At 37.3% G+C, this 26,579-nt stretch overlaps 5 protein-coding genes across 8 annotated transcripts in view; 3 read left to right on the top strand and 2 right to left on the bottom strand.

Moving 5' to 3' along the window:
• Positions 1-519: 519 nt before the first annotated feature.
• Positions 520-5,947, bottom strand: LOC123874275 (m7GpppN-mRNA hydrolase). The gene is made up of 4 exons (XM_045919518.1): positions 5,705-5,947; positions 2,394-2,556; positions 1,756-1,974; positions 520-1,595 (listed from the first exon to the last, which is right to left on the bottom strand). The coding sequence occupies exons 1-4, from the start codon at positions 5,776-5,778 to the stop codon at positions 903-905; spliced, it is 1,149 nt and encodes a 382-aa protein (XP_045775474.1). The 5' UTR covers positions 5,779-5,947; the 3' UTR covers positions 520-902.
• Positions 5,948-6,325: 378 nt separating this feature from the next.
• On the top strand, positions 6,326-22,396 carry LOC123874550 (syntaxin-18). Of its 3 annotated transcripts, XM_045919975.1 has the most exons (4): positions 6,327-7,205; positions 7,644-7,828; positions 9,626-9,629; positions 22,386-22,396. In XM_045919975.1, exons 1-3 carry the CDS (start codon positions 6,411-6,413, stop codon positions 9,627-9,629), a joined length of 984 nt encoding a protein of 327 aa, XP_045775931.1. In that variant the 5' UTR covers positions 6,327-6,410; the 3' UTR covers positions 22,386-22,396. The 3 variants fall into 3 exon arrangements, 2 of the variants coding, with proteins under 2 accessions (XP_045775931.1, XP_045775930.1); XR_006797948.1 differs by lacking the exons at positions 9,626-9,629; positions 22,386-22,396 and having other exon boundaries at positions 6,326-7,325; positions 7,644-7,763; XM_045919974.1 differs by lacking the exons at positions 9,626-9,629; positions 22,386-22,396 and having other exon boundaries at positions 7,644-8,512.
• Positions 9,089-26,579, top strand: part of LOC123874552 (FAM172 family protein homolog CG10038) — a 27,824-nt gene continuing 10,333 nt past the window's right edge. Inside the window, exons 1-6 of one of the 2 annotated variants that reach the window (XM_045919976.1) lie at positions 9,089-9,419; positions 9,649-9,946; positions 10,401-10,556; positions 12,017-12,212; positions 12,859-12,943; positions 14,018-14,119. In XM_045919976.1, the coding sequence (XP_045775932.1) occupies positions 9,272-9,419; positions 9,649-9,946; positions 10,401-10,556; positions 12,017-12,212; positions 12,859-12,943; positions 14,018-14,103 (969 nt within the window). In that variant the 5' untranslated portion in view covers positions 9,089-9,271 and the 3' untranslated portion in view covers positions 14,104-14,119. Of the gene's footprint in view, positions 9,420-9,648; positions 9,947-10,400; positions 10,557-12,016; positions 12,213-12,858; positions 12,944-14,017; positions 14,152-26,579 lie in introns of those variants that run through there. The other variant, XM_045919977.1, reaches the window with a different exon arrangement.
• Positions 14,547-16,141, bottom strand: LOC123874548 (RNA-binding protein NOB1). Its single transcript, XM_045919972.1, has one exon. It carries the CDS (start codon positions 15,968-15,970, stop codon positions 14,618-14,620), a length of 1,353 nt encoding a protein of 450 aa, XP_045775928.1. The 5' UTR covers positions 15,971-16,141; the 3' UTR covers positions 14,547-14,617.
• Positions 16,558-26,579, top strand: part of LOC123874541 (3'-5' RNA helicase YTHDC2-like) — an 11,446-nt gene continuing 1,424 nt past the window's right edge. Inside the window, exons 1-11 of the mRNA XM_045919960.1 lie at positions 16,558-16,939; positions 17,775-18,001; positions 18,281-18,382; positions 19,106-19,252; positions 20,583-20,730; positions 21,219-21,366; positions 21,808-21,983; positions 22,348-22,472; positions 22,867-23,008; positions 23,130-23,444; positions 23,757-25,744. Coding sequence (XP_045775916.1) covers positions 16,726-16,939; positions 17,775-18,001; positions 18,281-18,382; positions 19,106-19,252; positions 20,583-20,730; positions 21,219-21,366; positions 21,808-21,983; positions 22,348-22,472; positions 22,867-23,008; positions 23,130-23,444; positions 23,757-25,744 — 3,732 coding nt within the window. The 5' untranslated portion in view covers positions 16,558-16,725. The remainder of the gene's footprint in view (positions 16,940-17,774; positions 18,002-18,280; positions 18,383-19,105; positions 19,253-20,582; positions 20,731-21,218; positions 21,367-21,807; positions 21,984-22,347; positions 22,473-22,866; positions 23,009-23,129; positions 23,445-23,756; positions 25,745-26,579) is intronic.

Here is a 26,579-nt window from a genome sequence, read left to right as displayed (position 1 = left end):
GTCACATAGTGAGGATGTCCCAACTACATAATTCCGATATTCAATTCAACAAAAGGTCAATGATAAGAAAAATGCAAAAATATTAAGTCAAAAATTTATTTTCGATAGCGAAACTATGAAACCAATCATACGTTTCATCGATTTATAAACAAGTAGGTATAGTGTGCGCAAAACTAGTAGTACGATCTGAATACGAGGCGTAAGACTTCGCATTGTATACAAATAATAATTCAAAAGTTCTCAAAAAGCCTACACATTAAAACTTACAAAATCCACCATTTTGATTTTTTAAGAATTTTATGTGAATAGGTAGTAGGTAGGTACCCAGTAACATAGGTAACGTAGGTACCCAGTAATTATCATATTTTATCGAGTCGTTGAGTAGTTACGAGCGTACATATATATACATACAGGGCAAAAACACAACCCTCCATTAGGGTTTCGCCGCAGTCAGGTAAAAACAGATTAACAGACAGGTAAGAACAAAATTAGTGTTGGACGTTTTTGAAATAACGTCTATTTTTATTTATTACCCGACTACGGCAAGGCCAAAAGCGTTATGATTTTGACAGTCTATATATGTAAGTTTGTATATGTGTTCCACCGTAGCGCCCAGACTACTGAGTCGATTTTGATGAATCAGGTGTAAATTAATTTTTTTTGCTATCGTATTGAGTGAGATATCAAATGAAAGAGGAGAAAATTACCAATACCAAGCTTTAGAAAGTCAATTTTACTATATACAACTAGCGCTATCTATCGGCAGTTGTAGAGGTTTCGATTTATTCTTTAGCCAAAGACCGGCGCAAACCGTCATTTTACAACTTCAGATTAGACTGCTTATTTTGCGCACACTATACTTTAAAACTTGAGATCCATTCTAATACTAAGACCCCTTTTGCTCAAGACAGGCAATCCAAGATGGCGCGCCTGTCAAATCTGAAATTAGCCCACGACGGTGCGACAAAGTTCATTACATACGAATTATTTTCTTCCCCCTCATTTGTTGGACCTTCACCCTCATTATCTTTATTCTCCGGCGACAAATTGGTTGTACGCGTATTTTGTGGTGTAAAGAGTTGACGTTTGGCCATTTTCCCGCCCTTTCTTTTCTCGTTAGCAGTGTTGCCATTCTTTGTATGCGAATTATTACCATGACTTTTGTTATATTTATGTTCAGAACTCTGTTGGTAGTCGTGTATCTCGTTCTCTAAACCTTGAGAAATGGATTTATTTTTTCCCTTGACCGATTCGATTTCTCCCATCGATTTGTGGCGCGTTCGTTTAAAAACTTTTTGCTTCCGTTCCGAAACCCAGCGTCGCATGCGTTTGACGAATGGCAACACCATGAAAAACGCGTTTGGGCCGACGCCCATTTTGACTTTGGGAGTCATGTCTTTCCTATTTGCGGGTAGGTCTGCTATGGGAAACCACTCGCAGGCTTTTATCTCATTCCTAGTCCTCGGTTGAAACTTCGTGTCGCGCGGTATGTAGCCAATTATGTAAAGGCGAACTATTTGGTCGTGGATTAATGCTTCGACGTAGTCTTGTTTGTTTATCAGGCCTGTGATATCAAAGCCTGTTTCCTCGAGCACCTTAAAAAAAAGTATATACCTTTGAATTAAATGTACGTAATGGCTATTCTGAACAAAAATTGTGTCCTATTAAGCTGTCAGTTGTTGAATTTGTAAGATAATGGTCATGTAATGTTGATAAATAATAATAATTATAGCATAATCTTAAAACTAAACTTACTTCTCTAGCAGCACATTTCCACGGCTCCTCATCTTCATTGACCTTGCCTTTGGGGAAGCCCCAAGAAGCCTTGGTCCAATAGGACTGCACCAGCAGCACATGGGTCAGGTCGCTGTCCAGTAGGATGGCTCCGTATGTTGGTACTGTCTGCTTATATTCTCGCCAGTTGTCTAGAACTTCGTCAAGGTTTCTTATGTGCTCTCTGAGTTGGGGGACGTGCTGTAAAAGTAAAAAAACCTGGTCAAGTACGAGTTGGACTTGTAATAGCATGACACTAATATTATAAAGGCGAAAGTTTGTATGTGTGTGTATGTGTGTGTGTGTGTGTGTGTGTGTGTGTGTGTGTGTATGTTTGTTACTCCTTCACGCATAAACTACTGGACGGATTTGGCTGAAATTTGGAATGAAGATAGATAATATCCTGGCTACTTTTTATTCCGGAAAATCAAAGAGTTCCCACGGGATTTCGAAAAACATTAATCCACGCGGGCGAAGTCGCGGGCATCGGCTAGTACTTTATAAATGTTTATGTAATAAAAAACTATGTGCATAAGAACTTTCTGGCAGTGTCAAGAAGCAGAGAAAGTTCTTATGCTAAATCTTATGGTTATGTTAAATCCATTATAATATGTAAGTACCTGAAATATATGAGCTGCAAACTCTCTAATCCCGCAAGGGTTGAGTCGTGTGGACTCATCGGTGCAGTAGTAGTCCAGGTAGAACCAGTGGGCCAGCTCTATTTGAAAGCAGATCCTGACCAGATTGCCCCGGTCTTCTGGGGGCAAGTTGATTATGAATCGGCTGAAAGGTAGAAAGTTTTAGTTGTTAGAGCTACTATAGTAACAAAATTGAAATTTAAGAAATCTAATCTGTAGTCCTTTTTTGACTCCCAACCCTAAAAGAGGGGTGTTATAAGTTTGACGTGTGTATCTGTGTATCTGTCTGTGGCATAGTAGCTCCTAAACTAATGAACCGATTTTAATTTAGTTTTTTCTGTTTGAAAGGTGGCTTGATCGAGAGTGTTCTTAGCTATAATCCAAGAAAATCGGTTCAGCCGTTTGTAAGTTATCAGCTCTTTTCTAGTTACTGTAACCTTCACTTGTCGGGGGTGTTATAAATTTTTAATTTACACTTATCTAAAAAGCCATAAGTCTGAAAAGTAGTTTTTAAGTTATCTTCAGAAATGGGGGAGTTTTCTGAAACTTATACTTTTATAAACAATGCTACATAGGATTAAGGTTCTGAATTTGGGTCTACTAGGAATGACTGTGATAATGGTTAAGGCATCTGTCTCCTATTCAGGAGGTCAGATTCAAAACTGACCATAGTGCACCCCTATCTTTTCATGGATGCACTTCACACAACATACAACAAGCATTGGCAAGCATATGCAAACACCCGCCTACATTCTAAGAGGAGATCCATGCTCAGTAGCAAGGACTAGGAGGATATTGTCCCAGTAGAATCTGCTTTCAGAATTGATAATTTTGGTAGCTAATGTTTTAAAGGTTGGAACTTGACAATCAACTCTATATGGATTGCGCAAGATATAAGATTAATGGTCAAAACAGTTAATTTTCGCGTAACTAAACTAGCGGCACGCTATGATGGCCGGTTTGACGTTTGTCCGCTCATGAAGTTCCGTATTAATTGATAACGACTTTGAAGGAAATAATTGTATTACTTTATTGACGATAGTGATGTGCAGAGATTCATAAATTTTATCGAATGTAGTTTTAGGTTTAGGACTCAAAATTTATTTATTAAATTGATTTCTTAAATGTATACAAGTGTAGAAAAATCAGTTTGCACCATTTAAGGGGTGAATGTACTTGTGAATATGAACAATTTTCACTATGTGGACAAACCTCTGAAATCGCAAAAAAATATCAATAAATTTTTAAAAATGGAATCTAATACGATCGTCACATAGGATCGCTGGCTAGCACAACTACTACCTCCGGCAAACTCGCGTCAATGCTCAATGCAAAACAAAGCAGTTTCGAATTGACGTTGCTTCGAAAAGTATAAACTGTCAGTGCAATGCGATTGTGATATAGTTTTGACCTGGCTTTGGATTTCAAATATTGATACTGCATTACTGTTGACCCTTGCTCGTTAATTTGGACTCTGTTCAAGCCCTTTGTTGTGGATTTCGTCGATATGACCGAACGTACGCAGAGAACTGTTCTAAATAGTCAGACACGTGAGTTCGTAATACGCCTTCGTAACTATTTCGATCGTGAAGCTCAAAATGGAGGGCCAATTTTACCTATAACGTCAGTGGTTGAACGCGTAGCTGATGCGCTTAATATTGGACAACGAACTGTTAGACGGATAACTAAAAAAAAATATGGCGAGACTGGCACAGAAGAAAATAAACTTCACACACCAAAAAAGAGAAAACGAGCAAAACCAGTCGTAGGCATCGATAGCTTTGATGCCGATGCTATCCGAAGACATGTTTACGGCTACTATTTACAGAAGGAGTATCCAACAAGAAAAAAGTTGGTGCATTCACTGAAGGAAGCTGGATTATTCTTCGGTGGGGAAAGTTCTTTAACGAAGATTTTGAAGACCATTGGATTTCGATACAAAAAATGTAACAAACGCAAAATATTGATGGAAAGATTTGATATAGCGATGGCAAGGTATACTTTTTTACGGCAAGTGAAAGAAATCAAAAATTGGCAAAATGTTGTGTTCTTGGATGAAACATGGCTTAATGCTAACCATACTGTAGGCCGTTCTTGGAACGATGACACAGCAGCATCTACTTCCAAAGTTCCTGTAGGAAAAGGATCGCGACTTATAATTTGTCACGCCGGAACCATCAACGGGTTTGTCGAAGGTTCTCTCATGGCTTTTGCGTCAAAAACCACTGGAGACTATCATGAAGACATGAATGGAGAAAAGTTTACTGAATGGTTTACCTCAATGTTGTGTAGCCTCCCTGAACCATCTATTATAATTATGGACAACGCCCCATACCACTCGATGCAAATTGACAAGCCACCTGCCCAATCCCAAAAGAAAGCTGATATCGTCGCATGGCTTCGTAAAAATGGCGTAGATGCAAACATGAATATGTTAAAAGCGGAATTAGTACGTCTTTTAAAAGAAAACAAACCAACCAAGATCCAATACGTCATTGACGAAATAGCATTAGAACATGGGCACAGAGTTATACGGTTACCGCCTTACCATTGTGAGTATAATGCGATTGAGTTGGTGTGGGCTCAAATTAAGGGATATGCTGCAAGACACAATACAGAACCCCCATTTACCACAAAAAAAATGCTAAAATTATTAGAAGAAGCTTGTGAACATGTGACTAAAGGAGACTGGGAAAAGGTTGTGAATAGAACTGTTAAATTAATAAGGGAAGATTATGAAAGAGATGTGAAAATAGATAATATTATAGAAAACGAACATATAATTATTAATGTATGTGATGATAGCAGTGACGACAGTGAAAATAGTAGTATGGACGAATCTGATTAATTATGGCCTTTTGTGGCACCTTTTTTGGTATCTTTTGTATTCATATGTTTCTTGTGTGCATATAAAGTATGTATATTCATTTTCGTTCAAATATTCAGTTCGTTCAAATAAATTAAATAAACATATACATTTTTGTTTTATTAAACCTATTTAATCAGGTACAAAAACAAAACTTAATTGATTTTTGTTCGAGAATAAATTGACATTCCACATCACTATTGTAATGTGTCAAACCGGCCATCATAGCGTGCCGCTAGTGTAGTAATGTTTTCTGTTTTGAGACTACAATATTTGGTTTTGATAAAAAAGCGATTGTGTTTACTGCCGATAAATGAGTTCTTATCTGTTCAATCCGAAAATTGGTCACTAGCTCGCTATAGTCATGTTCGCTTCTTCAATCAAATCTTTAATCTTTAAATATAATAGGTTCACGGTTTCTATGTACCTGCAGAGGTCATCCAAAATATCAATTGGTATGGAATGTTTGCTGTGACGGAAACTGTGGTCAGTCGAAGTCATTTTTTTCGTTTTATGATTAGTTCCAAGTTTACATCACACTCAAATAATTTGTAGTCGAAATATGAAGATATCCAAACCAAATTTCTGAATTTTTAGAACATTAAAAAACGCAATACAGAAAACAGAAAATCAGTGAATTTGTTCACATTTGTTTGTCAATATCAGTTGATATCAGTCAATACACAGATGAATAAATAACCCACCTATTACAACCACAATTACAACCATAGAGATGATTACAACCAGAGTACCTACAACTCACCAAATCAAATCAACAGACAAAAATGATAGCTCAAACCATAGACAAAGACTTTTCGTGGTGTTGATGAAAATTATTCATTAGAACTTAGAACCTTTTGTTTCTGGTCGGTGCTTAGAACTGCAAAGCTAGTTAAAAACAAATTGGATTTGGGCTCAAAAAAACTAGAGTCCAGAGCCGTAAAGCCAATTCGAAAAAAAGTTACATTTGGGCTTAAAAGGCTAGAATCCAGAGCCGTCAAGCCAGTTGGATTCAAAAATTCTTATGTCAATCATATGTCAATGTCAAATGATTATGATTTGGATGTGGATTTGGAGTGTTTGGAACTTCAATTCGTTTGTTGTTGCATTTTTCGAAGAAATTTTTCTTGAAAATGGACATAACACCGCTATTCAAAGCTTGTATAAAAACTGTTCGAACGCGGAATAAAGCTTTCGGCATCCACAGTCCCACCAGCGATGACAAACAACGCATACTTCGAAGTAAACCGAAGACAGGTTTTATGGCTACAGCCAAGGATATAACTTCACAAATAACTAAACTTCGGGACTTTCTCCTAGAGCACAGAGAGAGGTATTTAAGCTTCTTTAATAATATAACCGGGGATGAAATGTCTGAAGCAGAAAGAGATCAAATAGACACAGGAGCGCAAAGAATAATCAACACCTGTTCTCACCTATTAAAAGAGTTTAGAAATGATAATCGCAAGGTCTCTGTGTCCCATCAGATGCGGGACTACATGGACGCCGTAACAGACCTCATAGATTCGTACTTAAAAGCTGTATGCAAAATACATAGCGAGTTAAAAGCGTTAAGGGTAAAAAGAGCTTTGGATATTCGAAAACTGTCTCGTTTAGAATTACCACACACTAAATCCAATATACCGAATCCGTTCATAGAAGAAAAAATTGTAGAAAAAGAAGAAAATGTAGGCACAGATAATGTTGGAGAAGAAGAAGTGGATACTTCTAAGAGTAAACTTGATTTGTCGGAGAATGAAGTAGCAGTGTTGTCGGATGAGGGAGAGCTCAGTGCGGAGGAGCTGCAAATGTTTGAATCTGAGAATGTGCAGCTGTTGAACGAGCTGAACAGTATGACAGAGGAAGTGAGACAGATAGAGAGCAAAGTACTGCACATTGCTGAATTACAAGAGATATTTACTGAAAAGGTATACAATCACTTTGTTTTCCATAGAACCATCAAGCAATGAACTAATAACTTTTTATATACAATATAAAATGTATAAGCAGCAAAAACAGAAATCTATTTATCTATTCTTTTTTGAGTGGTAAACATTCTAAACAAATTACGAACAAGAACAGAAACAGTGAATTATTTAAGTATATTGTACTAAATTGTGATAGAATTATAAACATTCACTGAAGTATTTTCAAAATAATATAACAAACTGCAAATTACTTAAATCAGTACCTTTATTAGATTTATTTTGTTCAAATATACTTTTACAATTTCTTATGTGTCATTCATTAATGGTTTCATCTTAGTGAAGTGATGGTGATAACTATTTTCCTCAACTTAAAATCAAGGCTGACTGCTCACATTGTATTGAAAGATAACTAAATAAAAAAATCTCATTTTTTCCCAGATTCTACAACAAGAGCAAGATATAGACAGGATAGCCACCACAGTTGTGGGCACAACTGAAACCATGAAAGATGCCAACGAGCAAATAAAGCAAGCTATTCAAAGGAATGCAGGACTCAGGGTCTATGTATTATTCTTCTTGCTTGTAATGTCATTTACTTTACTATTTCTAGACTGGTACAATGAGTAGACTATAATAAATTGTAGGAACACATTGTCAATGCAATGGGATAGAAATATACTAGCTATCAATAACCACAGACATTAACAATATTTAGGTGGCTTGGCATTCAAACTTGTTTTATTCAAAATGACATGCAAGTGCTTCTGTAAATAATTAAATATTTATTTTATTTTTGTCTACATGCCCACAACTAAAAACTAAAAAAATCAAAATCCACATGGTTGACATTTTTTAAAATACTCTTTGGGATTTTCTGGGATAAAAAATTGCATATCTTTGGGATGCAAGCTAACTTTGTACAAAATTTCGTCAAAATTGGTTAAATGGCAAGCGAAAAAGTAACAGACTGAACAGATTGTTCTTTGTGTATTTGATTCAAATAGATGTACAAGTTCTTTTCCATGTATTTATTTACACAGTTGGATAGTAGTATAAATCAGTGATTTTACTTAAAACTACAAACTCATCTCATCAAATTTAAAATGTTGTATGGTAGGGTGATACAAGTATGCTCAAGCATAAATTTATGTTAGGTAGTTTTAACTAAATCGTATATGCCTATTATGTATTTGTTTACTTTAAATCTGTATAAATGCTCTGGCAGTTGTGTATTTATGAATGTATTCTTTTGCAAAATATTGTTGTGCAGACATTAATTATGTTAGGAATAAATGAATGCGACCAAAGCTATGGTTTTCTATAAACAGAGCACTAACTTAATAAAGCACTTTATTATAAAGGGAGGAATAACGTTATTTTATTGTTCTCAGTAGTAGCAACCGTATTCTTATTTCCTATTTCCTACCTATGGCAATTGGCAATGCATGGTCATCAGTGCTGTAGCTATTCTGCAGCGGTTGTCAGTGATTGTTTTTTTTTTTTAGCTAAAGGCCTTAAAAGAGTTATATCCAGGGCCGTAAAATAAATAAAAAAAGTGATTGTCTGTGGTGATGATGTGCACAGACCAATAACATATATAGGATGGACTTCGTCTGTGTTGGTGTTAGCTGGCGGTCGTGCTCTGCCTTTTTGGAGTGTTTTTTTTTGTTAAAACTGACTGGAAAGCACTCTAAGGGGGCGCCGTGCGTATGTCGGCGAGCGCCGGCACAGACGGGGTCCACACTTGTATAGTTTAACTAACTTGTTACAAATAAGTGCAAATAACTACAAACTTACATTGGCTTATCTTTGTAAAGCCAGACGAGAGAGGAAAAAAAAAACAAGGATAGTGATGTACCACAGACCAATAACATAGTGATTTACACAGACCATCACCAATAATAACATGATTTTTGAGAAGTTGTTATTTTTTGCGTTTGATTGAATTAATTAATATTATTCAAGTTAAACAGTAAAGTATACCCACATAACAAAACCTAAGTTACCTTCGTTTTAAGTTTTGTTAAAAAACTTATATCTAAGTAGGAATATACAAGATTAAATTCATGAATAAACTTCTCCGGTTTTGTAAACAATCTTTCGGCAAAGGCCCAAAAGTGGTTTTTACTGGCACGAATAATTATTGTTTAACACACAGGAAGACTATGGCCGCTAACAAAACTATCACGGATTTAGGCTATGCGTTTAACTCAGGTATTAACTTTAAACTTTCAATCGATTCGATCGAAAATGGCTAATATTATAAAAATGTGTCTGTCTGTTATGTACAAAGATTAAGTACCTTTTCACCACAAATCTACTTGAGCAATTTCGATGCTTTTAATTCCAAAAATCAGAGACTTTCCAGCGGATTAAAAAATCCATGCATACTGGAAGTATCCTATTGGTGCAATATGAAGCTAAGTTGTATAGTCCTTCACAGATGGACAATTAAGAAAAATAGATGAAAAGGGCCAACCAGGCGATGAACAATTCCAATTCAATATCAGCAATGATCACCAAGAATGCCAGGCCCATTATGAAGTCCTTGGTGCAGCGATCACTGACTACATATATCATTTGTTAGAGAAAGAGGGACTATACAGACTGCCTGTGCCTAAAGGGAGCATGGAGGAGGATGGGACGTTTATATTTGTATCCAAAGATTATGATAAGAAAGATGTATTGATGGTGTTGATACACGGCTCTGGGGCAGTCAGAGCTGGCCAGTGGGCTCGTTCGTAAGTATTAGAACGGCCAATTTTTGTTTTTGGAGCTTAGTATCTCAAAAGGAATAAAGTTGAAAACTAAAATCCAACTGCAATCGTCTTAATAAATCCTAAAATATTACAGTTTTTCTGTTGTTTGGTATATTTTAATGTTGTAGTACATTTATATTCATGAAATCAGAATTTCTCCTCTTTCATTTGAGATCCCACTAAATATGATAGCAAAGAAAAAATTTTGATGTAACATCCCTTTAGTTAATTTTTTTTCATATAAAATGTAGCCTATGTCACCCGGACCTTTACAACAAATCAATTGACACCTCATTCATCCAAATCGGCCCAGTAGTTAGGTGCTACAGTGGAACACAGAATCTGGATACAAACATACATACATAGACTGCTAAAATCATAACCCTTCCTTTTGGCTTTGCAGCAGTCTGGTAAAAAGCTTTGCTATTAATTACAGGCTCATAATTAATGACACTCTGGACTCCGGTACTCAAATCCCCTACATCAGACAAGCACAGAGAAGAGGCTATGGCGTCATGGTACTGAATTGTAATGACAACTATCGGGAAGACAAGAAGATTAAACATAGCAGCACAGCTGAGGAACATACTATGTATGTATGGGTATAAATAATGTTGAAGGTCACACGAATTGAGATTGATTGTTGAGTAGTTGCCTTCCTTTGTTGGTTGAATTTAAACTCACTTAAGCTTCAATCTATAATACATACATATTACAATACTATGCATCTCAAATTATACCTTCTGCAGGGTAATTCACATTTGTATCAAAACAAATTTTTGTTTTTATTTTTGAGAATTCTTTTTATTTGAAACACATCCTACTAATATTACAAATGCAAAATTGTGTTCTTATTGGTTACTCCTTCAATCATGCCACAACAGAAAAATGGATCAGTGTCATTTTTTTGCATGGATATTGTTAACAGAGCTCTCTCCGTCACTCGTTTCCACTTGTTTCATACAGTCGTAGTTCCAATTTCATTTGAATATTAAGCAACCAAAGTCCATGAAATTTTGCAGACATATTCTAGAAACTAATATCTGTGTCTGTGGTGTTTTAGATTTTTCTAAAAATATGTAGTTTTAAAATTACAGGGGCTCCAAGATTTGTATGAAAATTTTAAGACCGCGTAACTTTGAAACCAAATATTTTAACAGAAATCTGGAAAACCACAGACATAGATATTAGTTTCTAGAATATGTCTGCAAAATTTCATGGACTTAGGTCGCTTAATATTCAAATGAAATTGGAACTACGATTGTATGAAACAAGTGGAAACAAGTGACGGAGAGAGCCCTCTTAAAGACCTGGAGAGTGATATCATACTTTTTATTCTGATACAAGTTAGCCCTTGACTGCTATCTCACCTGGTAGTAAGTGAAAATGCAGTCTAAGATAAAAGTTGGCTAATATGGCTGTTTCAGTAAACCCATACCTGTAATTGGTAAAAAATCTAATCAAAGAGTTCCCACAGGATTTAAATAAAACTTAAATCCACACCAAAGTCATGTGCATCATTAAGTAATACACATTTTAAATCTAGCATGTTTGTTTAGAGTATAAGTATTTAAGACTAGCTGTGCCCGCGACTTCGTTCGCGTGGAATAGCTCTCAGCGCGCTTTATATAGCCACGGACGCTCAGGCGCGACGCGTGTAGTACGTACTCTGTACGTTAAAAATGTTCGCCGTGATTCTTTAAATTGACATAACTTTTTTATTTATGAACCGATTGACATGAAATAAACACTTAAATGTTAAGTGAAGCTTACTACAATATATTAGTGAAAACCATATCTAAATCGAATAAGCCGTTTCTGATATTAGCGTGCACAAACACACAGACAAACAGACAAAAAAAAAAATTACAATTTCGGGTTCGGCATCAATATAATAACAACCCCTGCTACTTTTTTTTATAAATTTCCATTGTACAGACACCACTTTTCTACAATTTTATTATATGTATAGATTATATTACAAAAGCTAAAGTACTCCTTATAGCTATATATTATCCTAGCTAAAGTACTAATACTGCTTATGAATTTCAGGTATACGTGGGAGACGTACATAACAAACACTAAAGCGTCAAGCATCATTATAGTGGCTCACAGCTACGGAGGAGTCCTCACAGTGATGTTGGGGGATAAACAGAAGAAGCAGTTTGAGAAGAGAGTCAAAGCAGTGGCAATGACAGATTCAGTTCATGGGTTCTCTGGTGCAAAGATTTCAAAGCACTTGAAGAAAGTAAGTTTTTTACTATTTTCTACCAATTAATTTTTTTTTAAGCTTGTAAACTTGAAATCAATATCTGATTATGGAGAGAAAAGTCAATGGCATCTGTATCCAAATTGTAAGTGTGTAAGTTCAATAGTTACAGAGTTATGAGGGGGTCGAAAGTAGCTTGAAAGGGTTTGTGTAATATACATACTGCCGGTGCATCGCTGTTCTTTTTACACTTGGCTAGACACTGGCATGTGTCTTAATCTATACTAATAAATAAAATTGGAGTGTCTGTCTAAAATTTCGAAATAACTACCTCATATTAAGCTCATATGGTTATTTGAACGATACCATAACTGAATCACACGTTTTTAAAATTTTTGTCTGTCTGTCTGTTTGAAAAGGCTAATCTTTGGAACGGCTGAAACGGCTTTTGACGGGACTTTCACAGGCAAGTAGAGGATTGACCAGGGCGTAAAATAGGCTACTTTTTTAACCGACTTTCAAAAAGGGAGTTGTGTTTTTCTACCTATGTACACCGAAATCTCCGAGATTTCTGAACCGATTTGCGTCATTTCTTTTTTAATCGATAGAGGAACTTTGCGACATTGTTTCAAAATACTCATAAGCTGCCTCAAATAAATGTAAATGTTTAGAAATCTCATTTCAGATATCAAAAAACTGGATCTCAAGCACATCACCATTAGATACTCCAATGAACACTCCGGACTTTGATATCACAAGAGTTTCAGCTGGTAAGGTTTCTGGAAAATGCTCCTGACACTTCAATTTTTTTATTTTTTTTATAAAGAATATTAACCATGCTAATAATGACTAATACTCTCTTTTCCCCTCCAATTAAGCGTAAAGCTTGTGCCAGAGTAGATACGACAATAGTGCAACAGGTGGGGTTTGAACCGCCGACCTTTCGGAATTCAGTCCGCTCCTCAACCATTGAGCTATCGAGGCTCTGAAATTATACTAATAAATACTAGTATTGATAACTATTCTGTTCTACCCTACTAATTTGATTCTACTTTGTAAGTTTCCATACCTGAATGTGCTAACAGGCTCTATTACTAAGACTCTGTTCATCCGCCTGTCTGTCAGCAGGCTGTGTCTCATGAACTGTAATAGAGTTGATCACTGATTCTGTATTACTGTTGGTACCTACTAAGTATAACAACAAATAATACAAAATGTAAACTAAAAATATTAACAAGTACATAATCTTGTACTTATGATACTTAGGTAATGGGTATGGAACCCTTCGTATGAGTCCGACTCACAACTTACCGGTTTTTATTTTATTCAGTCATAAGTTAGCCCATTTTTAGGGTTCCCTAATAAAACCTGGAACTCTTATAGTTTCGTCCAGTCTGTCTGTCTGTGTCACTGCCATTAAAAAAAAACGAGTTGTAAAGTTGTTGAGTACAGTTATAGAAACCTGTTACCACTACACAGATGCAGAATTTAAATTTTGCAAAAAAAATTAAGTTTTCCCCCTTGAGTGATATCTTATTAAATAGGTATTTTAAAATCATGATGTTTCATAAACAGTTTTGGAAAAACTACCATTTACCATAACTAGTTTACATGATTAACTTACAACAAATTTACTAATGTAAACGCTCTTATATAAGTGTCATTTAACTTAGTAAATTTGTTGTCAATTAATTATGTAAGCTACTTACATGAGTAAAAAAATTACTAGTATAATCGCGACCAAAATAATGTCCACCAAAGTATTTAGAAAGTAGCATAGCTATGGCACCCTACCTTTATGCATGTTCTCATTTGCATACCTAACCAAGTTTATCTTTTTCCAGGTCATCCAAAACACGAAATGACATCATGTAAATGCATAGACTCAGTTTTTACATTCTTTGAAGAAAAGTTAAAAGAAAAGGAATAAACCATATCGGAATCACCTATTTTGCATTATGTAATAATATTGTGATATAAAAATACACAAAATGCACAAAATTTTAAAGGCACATCTTATGTATGCAGCTCTTTAAGAAGAAAGACTATCATATTGAGGCCTTAGACACAATGTGAGACACCTTTAGAGTGTGTGTTGTTAGCACAACTTTAATAGATAGATAGGAAAGTAAACGCAATTGTTGCACTTTGTTAATGTAGTTTGTGCCATGTTGTTATCTATAAGGCTGCGATTACACCTGTAAGTTTTACTCACGTAAGAAGCTTATGTAATTGACAACAAAATTGAGGTAAATGCACTTATAAGTGTTTACATAAGCATTGTAAGTTAATCATGTAAGCTACTTATGTAAGTAAAACTCATAGATATATCCCTGGCCTGAGATGAGTGGATGTATGAAAAAATAAACATAAGTTTTAATTATGTAATATGTATATATATTTGATAAAACAAATAAAATGACACTTTTTAAAGTAATATATCTTCATTTCTTTCCTTTAGAGTAATGTTTCATCCAGTATTTAACGTCTTGTTTGTCTGCCCTAACACCGAGAACTGCAGATTTGGAGTTTACATCTTTCATAACAAAGGGAGAGAAACCAGCAGTGTAGTCCGGGTCTAAAGCATTTGTTTTGCTTCGGGCCATTTTTGTTGCAAACCTCTTATGTATATGCTGGTCCTCTGTTAATATAGGGTACTGAAAATGCTGGCCACCTTTAGGTGTGGGCAAACTAAACCTTTTGCCTCTAGCTGTCAAGGGTTTCTTACCATTTATATGTATATGTTGGTTACCATGTTCATCTACACTTACGGATACTTTTTTCAAAGTTGCATGCCCACATTTTGGACAGAATAGCTTGGTCATAATGCTTGTCGTTTTGAAACAGGTGGTGCAACGGAAAATGAATGTCCGTAACTGTCTTATGACTCTCCCATCTATAGATGTTACATTTAACCCAATTTGTTTTAGAACATTCTGCATGGCAAAATCGGAGGTAATGCATGCTACATCAACATTTTTCTCCTCAAATTCTCCATCTTCTAATTCTTTCTTCTTCTCTTTTAAGTTGTTAGGTGTAATCCATTCACCATCATCACTATCAGATTCCTCACTTTCTGACTCATCATCATCATCCGAAACCTTGACAATACAGTCATCAACTTCTTTCTCATCTCTCAAATCCATATTTTTTATTTGATTGGCTATTTCCTCTGCTAGTTTACTGTCATCATCGCTTTCTTCACCATCTTTGACAGTAATTTCAACATTCTTTACATCTTCAACTTGGATGTTAGCTATTTTATTTGTATCTATTTCAGCTGTGCTTGGAATTAGCCTTTCTTCATTTTCATTATTTGAAATAGGTTGAATGCTTGTTTCATCAAATTCAGGGGAATAGAGTTCATTCCTGTCTACTTTTTCAGATTCTGGGTTATTTTGAGATGGAGTATTTTTATCTGCATCAGAATTGAAACCAGGTAGCCCAGTAACTTTGATAGTCTTTTGTATCGTTGGTTCGGTTTTAAGATGGCCAGCACCGATAATCTCCTTTTCAAGTTGATATGTTAGAGCCATTACCTTAATATCCGTAGCAGAAAGACTGGTATAGTCACCAGTTTTCTTCGCGAACTCACTAACGAATTTGATGTTTTCTGTGAACACATCCTTAATTTTCAAGTCGTACGGTAGCACTACGAGTTTCCTTCTTTGTCTGTCGTTGGTTATCTCTTCGACAACCTCTTGTACTGTGTAAACAGCTTCCGCGATGTCCTGCAGGTTGGCTGCTCGGATGAACGCAGTCGTATCCACGACCAAGTGTTTTATTTTCTTAGACATTGTGCAACCTCACAAGAAAAGAAACCAATATTGTTCTTTACAAAGCACAATTTGTCTACTTATTGTGCTAGATATACTGGTATTTTAGTGAAAATTATTAGCAGAAGTTAGAAAACAGAAAAATTAGACACACGTGCAGCTGAACCAGCTGAATGTTTTATGACATATGACATATGACAAACCGACCAAAAAACAAAAGTTATGACATTTTGTGATAGCTGTCAATTTCAAATTGTCATTTTAATTTTTTATGCAATTGCGTTCGGAATTCTAACTATCGACCACCACTGGTCTAGAAAACAAAGAAAGAGTCCCACACTGAAGATGAGAAAAAGTATGAAAAAGTTTGCATGTGTAGCTTAATCATGAAATTGATCTCAAATTTAGTTTTTGTTAGTTACATGAAAATAGCAAAAAACACGGCAAAAAGAGAGCCCAAAAAGCTTGCTGAAAGCATTGATTGGAACATTTAGATTTAAGTATAAGAGACAAGAGTCAATCATCAATGGCACAAGAGACAAAAAAAAAAATTAAATGCTGTCAAAAATGTCACCGTCAAAAAATAACATTTGCCTCCGGATTAGGTCTGTGACCATTTGGCATTTGTCTATGGTCTTCTTGGTCTTCAGGGGAATTTTTAATTGCCGTCGATTTTGTAGTAAACATAACATAATAATAATTCATATTTGAAAGTCCAATGTTAATAGTAAAGCATTATTCATTGTTCTATTTAATAGTTTAATTTTAAATTAAAAATGAGTTCTAAGAAGGGCAAGCGTAATATAGGCAATAAACACTTTCCAATCGCGGAGTCCGTGAGCATAGCTTTGAAGATACAGCTGGATAAGTTTTTGAGTGATGAAAATGAGACAGAACTGAAGTTCCCGACGTTCCTGTCAGCTCAAGAGCGAGGGTTCATCCACGAGACGGTGGCAAAGTTGGGGCTGAAGTCTAAATCGCGCGGGAAAGGTAAATAAAAACATCTGACTGTTTCCTTACCATTGTTCCACTTATTTCTTTTACAATGCTATTTAGTTTAAGTGATTAAGTTTTTATGGTAATAGGTTCACATAATATACGGAAATAGAACGGTATAAAATACTAATAAAGTAATTGTTCTTTACTAGTTAACCCACCTTGGTATGATTTGGGCGGCATTTCTGAAAATCTTTAGTGGAGTCTGTGTCAAAAAACCAACATATAAGTTTCTAGACCCAGTTATTTGACCTTTTTATTGATGTCACTCTGTCAGTTCCTCTGTTTTAAAATTAATTATTGCCTGCCTGATCTAACATTGTTTAGCTATAATGTATCATTCTCAAGTAAGAAACTCATAATATCAAAGCAAAAATTGCGTTATTACCAACTTGATTGTGCAATCTTTAATTGAGATGCCAAAAATTTTGCACACCTTATGAAATAATTTGAGTAAAATAACTAGAAAATCAAGCTTGGTCAAGAAATCAGTAATTACTTCAACACATAATTACGTTTTTAAGGTGTGAAATATTATTATGGCAATTTATTTATGACAGTGACTTCATCCACGTGTATGTATATAAAGGTTTTAAAATCTCATGGAAACTCTTTAATTTTCTGGGATAAAAAGCCTTCCAAAGATGAATATGTAGGTTTTTTCTTAGCAAGCTATTTCTGTTCCAAATTTTGTCTAGTCTATTAAATGGATGTGAACAGGTGACAGACAGCCAGATACTTGCATTTTTATATTAGCATGGATTACTTTTTATTCATAATTATATAATTCTAAGGATAATACTGTAAACAATGTTTTGTATTTTCACAGGTGTAAACCGCTACTTAACAATATACAAACGTCTTGGCTCAACAATAATTCAAAATGATGCTAAACTCATTTTGGATAGCAACATGCGCTGCAGCATTGGGGAGCTTTTTAATGCATATCCTATCACTAGCAAGGAGAAGGATGATTTGAGTAGCTGTCCTGAGAAAGAGAGGAGCCCACAGCTGGCTCACAAGACACTGGGACAGTTAAACAATGGTGTGCCACAGGTAACCAGTTTTATTTTAATCTAGACAATTGCATGTCAATTGAGAAGCATATTGGATATTCAATAATATTATGTTAACATCTTTTTATGTACAATGTTTCTTGCAAATAAATAATTTCAACTTCAATGCCAAACAATTAACATTCAAAATGATAGAATAGCATTACATAAAGTAATTCGATGATTGTATAAATCAGAGCTATTTTTGCATTTATATTACCGTGGATTGTATGGATGCAAAGTTGATGGTGTTTCATGAATGAAGAATATTTGATTGCAGGTCCCAAACACGACATACAACCCAGATTTACTGAAGTTCAGAGAGAAGTTGCCCGTGTATGAACAGAGACAGGATCTCATCAATGCCGTCTTACACAACCAGGTATTACTTATTAAAAAAACTAACTTAGGTGCTTACTAAGGCTGACAAGCTGAAGTGAAATGAGTGGGGTACATAGATCTCTGTAGTTTGCTAATGCAACTTTTTTTTTTCTCTCTCTTGTCTGGCTTTACAAAGATTAGCCAATGTCAAGTTTGTAGTTATTTGTAACAAGTTAGTTAAACTATACAAGTATGGACCCCGTCTGTGCCGGCACTCGCCGACATACGCACGGCACCCCCTTAGAGCGCTTTCCAGTTAGTTTTAACAAAAAAAAAACACTCCAAAAAGGCAGAGCACGCCCGCCAGCTAACACCAACACAGACGAAGTCCTAACGCAACTTATTCCCAAGCGTTCTTATGATTCAAATTATATTGAAAAATATCTGTGAGATATTTATTTATTTACTATAGTACCGCCCACAGAGTTACACATTTAGATTAAATACATGTTGTTCCTTAAATTCTAGGGCTCTTCTTCTTCTTCTTCTTCTCTCTGGGCTGGTTTCCGCACTTAAACGTTTCCGTCTGTTGTGCGTGTGTTCTAGGGCTCTTATGCAACTCCACTTACGGGCAGTCACAGCATGCATTAACATAAACATAAGTCGTACAGTAAAATATAAAATATAATATAATAGCTAACCTAAGGACTATGAAAAAATACCTAAGTTATAAATTTTAAAAGATATAACGTTTTGATTGGTTTCATAATAAGCAAACTTTCAGGTGATAATAGTAGCGGGGGCGACGGGGTGCGGCAAGACCACGCAGCTGCCACAGCTGGTGCTGGACCACTGCCAGGAGCACAAGCAGCCGGCCCGGATATACTGCACACAGCCCCGCAGGATCTCTGCTGTCTCCGTCGCGGAAAGGGTAAGGTTTGATCAGAGGTTCCCAGACGTGTTTCTCATAGTCCACTTCCAAAATTTAGCTAGCTCCAGTGGACCCCCTGCAGCTACATTTCTACCATATTTCCACAAAAAATGTGAAGATTTTTTATTTATTTTTTATTTATTTAGTAATAGACTTAATTTAAAGAGAAACATTTTTCACCAGTTGTTATAGACCAAAGCACTACATAAAAAACAGACTGGTGTTTGGAATTTTGCAGCCCAAATAGACCATAGTCTTGTGCTAGGGCTGACAAAAAAAACCTAGCTATGATTAGATCTAACTATGAAAATTTGCGCTGTGGCTGAGTTCCAACCACGAATTAATAGTTTTCGAAAAAAAAAGCGAGAATTGATTGTTTAATTAATTAATTCATCAAGCCAAAATTTTAGTCAAAACTTCACTATCGAAAGCAGATAAATTGTGAACCCCCATTTTTTGTCACGCCAATGTAAACCCCATCGAGTCTTCCGTAGACCCCTGGGCCAATTTGGGAACTACTGTGGACCACCTAGACCATTTGGGAACTACTGCTTTAGTTGGTAGCGGAGCGGCGGGGTACGGGAAGACCACATTAGGGGGCATGATGTGAAGCTACATATATACATGTATATCAATATATATCAATTGTTATCGTCAAATCCATTAAAACACTTTCTGACCAACAGAGTTGTTCACACATGGAATAAATTGCTCAAGGATGTGGTTATGTCAACTTCTGTCAACCAATTCAAGAATAGATTAGACAAACATTTGGAAAACTAGAAGCACTTCTGATATAGACGCATCAGCGAAAGCTGCTTATTAATTTATTTATTTATTATTATTAGCCCGAACTGTCCCAATGTTGGGCAAAGGCCTCCCCTTCTTCCTTCCACCTGTCTCTGTCTATAGAAATTTGAGGCCAGGCCGACATGTACGCATCGAGTTCGTCTCGCCAGCGACGCCTCGGCCTGCCTCGACGTCTTTTAAAATTTTGTGGCATCCACTGTGTTGTGGTCTTTGCCCACAGTTCATCGGACATGCTGCTTAGTCTTATTATAAACTAGCTGATGCTCGCGACTTCGTTCGCGTGGATGTAGGTTTTTTAAAAATCCCGTGGGAACTCTTTGATTTTCCGGGATAAAAAGTAGCCTATGTGCTAATCCAGGATATAATCTATCTCCATTCTAAATTTCAGCCCAATCCGTCCAGTAGTTTTTGCGTGAAGGAGTAACAAACATACACACACACACACACACACACACACACACACACACAAACTTTCGCCTTTATAATATTAGTGTGATAAATAAATAATCATTATTTGCAGGTAGCCCATGAGCGAATGGAGAAAATAGGGCAATCCATCGGGTATCAAATTCGGCTAGAGTCGCGCGTCAGTCCGCGCACCGTGCTCACCTACTGCACCAACGGGGTGCTGCTGCGCACGCTCATGGCCGGCGACACCGCGCTCACTGGTGATTACCAAATTGAGGAGTCGGCGAATAAAGCTGTGTAACTGTACGAAATAAATATTGTAATGAGAAGTGTAAATACGAGTGTTGTAGGCCAGCTCCTCAATTTAGTTGCGTCCGCGCATGCACACACACATACACACATGCACACACATACATGCACCCCCTCCCACAACAAACATATACACGCATACAAACACGCTCGCTCGCTCACTCAAACACTCGCACATACAGGAGAACCTTTATAGGATCCCTAGTATGTCTGTTGTGTCTGTCAATTAGGGTATAATAACTGTAATAACCTATAGGGTACTTCCCGTTGCCCTAGAATCATGAAATTTGGCAGGTAAGTAGCTATTTAATAGCATATTAAACTTAAACCGTGAATTTGTAGGTACATAACAAAAAAAAAAGTTATTTCTTGTACAGAACCCTTCGTGTGTGAGTCCGACTCGCACTTACCAGTCTTTAATTTTATGTCTTTCTTAAAGGAGTGACTCACGTATTTGTGGACGAAGTGCACGAGAGAGACAAGTTCAGCGACTTCCTGCTCATCGCTCTACGCGACGCTCTGGCGCGCCTCAAAGACCTCAAACTGGTGCTCATGTCTGCCACCATGGACACGCAGATATTCTCCAGGTATATTATCTTCCTCACAAGTTATTCTCTTGATAAGTTTTTTTTATGCAGATATACTTTTTAGTCAACCTGTATAAGCACTTCATTGCTGTGCTTACCATCTGTGTGATTACATTACATATATTCACAAAGCAATATGAAGCAAAAAAACAAATAGAAAATTGACGTTTGCTACACAGATAACTTGCATCCTGGAGGACATAGGCTACTGTTTGCCCTGAAAATTAAACAGTCCCCATGGGATTTTTTGGAAAAAACTTATAATTCACGTGTATGAATTTGCAGGGATCATTTATTTAAGATAGCTTGCATCCTGGAGATGGATATAGACTACTTTTTTACCTGTTGAAATCAAAGAAAAGGGTTATCAAAAAACTGAAACTTACGCGGACAAAGTCGAGTGCGTCATCTAGTTATTATTAAAATCTGTTCCTCATATAGATATTTCAACAACTGTCCCGTGATAACGATACCCGGTCGTCTCCACGAGGTCCAACGCCACTATCTAGAAGATATCCTGAAGATTACCAACTACAACACTAAGAAGATGGCGCTCATCGAGCGGGAGCTGAAGGGGAAACTGAAGAGCGGGCAGAGCTATTGGTCGCATTTGGAAGGTTGGTTCCAAAAAACATCGGTTTGTTATCTACTTTTCCCAAAATAAAGAAAATTACAATTTTTAGCCTCGATAGCTCAACGGTTAAAAGAGCGGACTGAATACCGAAAGGTCGCCGGTTCAAATCCCACCCGTTGCACTATTGTCGTACCTACTCCTAGCAGTCCTAGCACAAGCTTAACGCTTCTTTAAAAAAAAATTGTGAAAATTCAGATTTTTTTCAAAATATGTATGTACCAAAGAATTCATCATTCATCGCCGCCATCTGAAATCGAAAATAGACGTGGATTGAATTTGAAAATCTATGCAAAGATTAAGATAAACATAAGTTTTTTTATATATACAAAAATAAAATAATATTCCAGGTCAGAAGCAAGTGCCAGAAGAGAGTAACAGTAACAAGGAGGAGAAAGAGACACAATTGATAGACCCCGCTCTACAGGCAGATATGGATGAATTCTTGGATGAATGCTTTAATGAGGGTAGTTTGGTAAGTTTTAGTTATACTGTACTTAGATTACCTGGCCTACATTATAGAGGAGAGATGTGAGAACCCACATGCAAAGTTTCTGACCCAACATTTGAACTGTATGTTGATATGTTAGTAAGTTAGTTTTTAGATTCCGTACCCAAAGGGTACCAACGGGACCCAATTACTAAGACTCCGCTGTCCGTCCGTTTGTCTGTCTGTACTGTATGTAGCGGGTTATATCTTATGAACCGTAATTGGTAGAGTTGAAAAAAAACACTAAAATATTGCAAAATGTCAGCCATATGAAAATACGAAAAACCGGCCAAGTGCGAGTCAGACTCGCGCACCGAGGGTTCCGTACTCGGGTATTTTTTCCTACATTTTGTATTTGTAAGTTATTTGTTGTCGGCAGGACTCGTTTAGTCAGATCCTGTACATGTTCCTGTCGGAAGGGGTGCCTGCCGAGTGCGCGCACTCCCGATGCGGCCGGACCGCGCTCATGGCGGCGGCCAAGCGCGGCCTCACCGACACCGCGCAACAGATCCTGCGCATCGGTGAGCACATTCATCTATTTATTTTTTATTATATTATTTATTCAATTAGACTTTTACAAGTAGTTACTTTTGAATCGTCAAGAGCATAGCTACCACTATTATGTTTATTTATTTATTTAAGGCGCGGACCCATCCACCAAAGACAAAGCCGGCAAAACAGCCTACGACCACGCCCTCGAAAACGGGCACACCGAGTGCGCCAAACTTCTGGCCTCCTTCCACCACACAGAAGAAACCAAGAACAGCACAGAAGATGACAGCCAAGCTGACAACTTCCTTCTAGATGTTTACAATCACGCCGTGTCTGAGGAACTGATAGATCATGATCTGATGCTGGCTTTGGTGAAGCATATACACTTGAATATGCCCAAAGGGAGCATATTGGTCTTCTTGCCGGGATATGATGATATTGTGACGCTGAGGGATTTAATACAAGGTAAGTTTGTCTCTTTTCAAAACTTTTTTTTCACCTCTTTCGACCCACAATTGAGTGACTAAAATTCCTGAAAAATTATCTATATGTTTATAAAAGTCCTGTCAAAAGTTTGACAGTTTTGAAGATTAGCCCAGATAAACAGAAAAAGCCAAAAAAATACCTGGGGAGTATTTTATATTTTCTTTGTAATTATTGTTAAACTAGTATGGTTTAGCAGTTTCAAAGATTATCCTGAACTATTAAAAGGAACGTTTCTTGTTACGTAGGACGTTCTTAATTTCACACGTAAATTATATTTCATTTATTTTCAAGGTTGCACAGAAATGACGGTCATGAAGTACCAAATATTCACATTACACAGTAACATGCAAACCTTGGACCAAAAGAAAGTGTTCAACCCTCTACCGAACGCTAGAAAAATCATCATTTCCACAAACATAGCCGAGACCTCAATTACGATCGACGACGTAGTTTACGTTATCGACTCGTGCAAGGTTAAAGAAAAGTATTACGAGTCGAATGGGGGAGTTTGTTCGTTGCAATGTGTTTGGACTTCGAGGGCTTGTTGCCAACAGAGGGCGGGGCGAGCGGGGAGGACTAAACCTGGCCATTGCTTCCATATGTGTTCTAAACGACGATTTAAAACCCTACCGTTAAATTCCGTGCCAGAAATTCTTAGAGTTCCCCTTCAAGAGTTGTGCCTTCACACAAAATTGTTGTCCCCTGGAAACACGCCGATCGCCGACTTCTTATCAAAAGCCTTAGAACCTCCGTCGTTTTTGGCCGTCCGCAACGCTGTCTCGTTATTAAAAACAATCGGTGCTTTAACCCCTATGGAAGATTTGACTGAAATCGGGCAACATTTACTAGATCTCACAGTCGAACCGAAGTTAGGCAAAATGTTGCTATACGCATGCGTCATGAAATGTCTAGACCCAATTTTGACGATCGTATGCAGTCTGGCGAACAAGGAACCCTTCCAAATATCTATGAATCCGGAAAATAGGAAAAAGGGTGGATTAGCTCGAAAAGAATTCGCTGCTGACAGTTACTCTGATCACATGGCGTTATTGAGAGCTTTCCAAGCATGGCAATGTGCCAGGCAGAATGGTACAGAAAAATCGTTTTGCTCGAAAAATTTAATATGCGGTGCTACCATGGAAATGATCGTTGGATACCGATCTCAACTATTAGCTCAATTAAGGGCGTTGTGTTTAGTCAAAGCTAGAGGTTCGGGTGATATTAAAGACGTGAATTTGAACTCTGAAAAGTGGCATGTCGTTAAGGCAGTGCTTGTTAGTGGGTTGTATCCTTCCATAGCAAGAGTAGATCGCGATTCTTGCACATTAAGGACTTCCAAAGAAGTAAAAGTAGCGTTCCATCCAAGTTCGACGTTACACCGTGGAGGTGGAGTGACAGGATCTCAAAAATCTGTGCAAAATTTGCCAACAGATTGGGTTGTTTTTGAGGAAATCTCTAGAGTTGGACGGTTCTGTTTTATCCGATGCACTACATTGGTTACTCCGTTAACGGTAGCTTTATTCAGCGGTCCGATAAGATTGCCAGCTGGAGCTTTAACCCAAAGGGCGAATCCTCCAGGGTTATCGAGCGATTCGGATAGTGAGGCTGAGGACAATACGTCCCCTGATACAGCTGTCCTAACTTTGGATGACTGGATGGCGTTCACAGCGGACGCATCCGATGCTATAAGCGTGTATTACTTGAGGCAGAAACTGTGCGCTTTGGTAATCCGTAGAATGTCCAACCCGGCGAAACCTATGACCCCACTCGACGAACAAATCCTAAGCACCGTAGTCCACGTTTTGGGAGCCGAAGAGAAAAACGTAGGATTGAATCAACCTAGTGGAATAGGACAGCGACCGAAGCCTTTGACTGTCGATTCACCGAATTGGCGCATGAGGGTAGAAGAAGAGCAGTATAGACACGAAAATAAATTCTACCCTCAGTACAGCCAAAGTCAAGGCGACTTCGGGAACCAAAATAATTACTACCAACAAAACAACTACTACCAGAACAGGAACGGTCAGAGACCTGGTTGGAGAAACGATGGGATGCCTCAAGGGTTCTCCCCGCAGTCTTATAGTGGTCCAAAAAGTCCCATGTCCCCAAACGGTAAGACTTTGCTGGCGAATATAGAGAAGTACGCGGAGAATAATGAGGGTAGCACGAGATATTTTGTGGTGAAAGCGGATGATTTGCACAGTGTGGAGGCAGCTCAAAATGGGACCAGTTTTCCTTTTACGCAAAACACTGGGAAGAAGTTGCAGAAAATTAAACAGGTAAGTGTATGAGTACATTTTAAAGTAAATAGCGGATTTGCATCATCAAAAAACCGTAATAGATACGCGTAGATAAAGCGTAATTTTTCTATATTTGGAAGGTATTCCAGATACAGAAAGATCACCCCGCAAAGAGACTCAAGTAAAATATAGTGACTCTACGACGCAATCAAGTGCAATTTAGCTCACGCAGGGCTTTAAAATCATAGGAAACAAATCGCGGGAGAGTATTATGAATGAATTTTATTGTACATCGCAAAATTAGTACAGAAATCATATACAAAATAAAACGAAAATATAGGCAGGTACAATAGCGGCCTTTACCTGGCGATCTCTTCCAGACAACCAAAGTGGCGCAAAGGACATAACTTTAGAATATTAGAGGTAGATGTAGGTAGGTGGCATTATAGATTACTAGACGATGGCCGCGACTTCGTCCGCGTGGATTTAGGTTTGTTTGAATCCCATGGAAACTATGATTTTCCGGGATAAAAAGTTTCCTATGTCAATTTACGGGACGCAAGCTACCTCTGTTCCAAATTTCGTATAAATCGGTTAAGCGTATAGGCTTTTAAGAATGCCATGGGAACTTTTTAATTTTCCGGGATAACAAGTAGCCTATGTCCGTCTCTGAGATGTAGGCTGACTCTGTTTAAAAGTCAGTCAAACTGTTGGGCCGTGAAAAACTAGCAGACAGAGAGACAGACACACTTTCACATCACACTAATATTATAAAGGCGAAAGTTTGTGTGTATGTGTGTGTGTTTGTTACTCCTTCACGCAAAAACTACTGGACGGATTTGGCTGAAACTTGGAACGGAGATAGATAATATCC

The sequence above is a fragment of the Maniola jurtina genome, chromosome 18 (assembly GCF_905333055.1).
Source record: "Maniola jurtina chromosome 18, ilManJurt1.1, whole genome shotgun sequence".
NCBI lineage: Eukaryota > Metazoa > Arthropoda > Insecta > Lepidoptera > Nymphalidae > Maniola > Maniola jurtina.
This window is presented reverse-complemented; position numbering and strand designations above follow the sequence as displayed.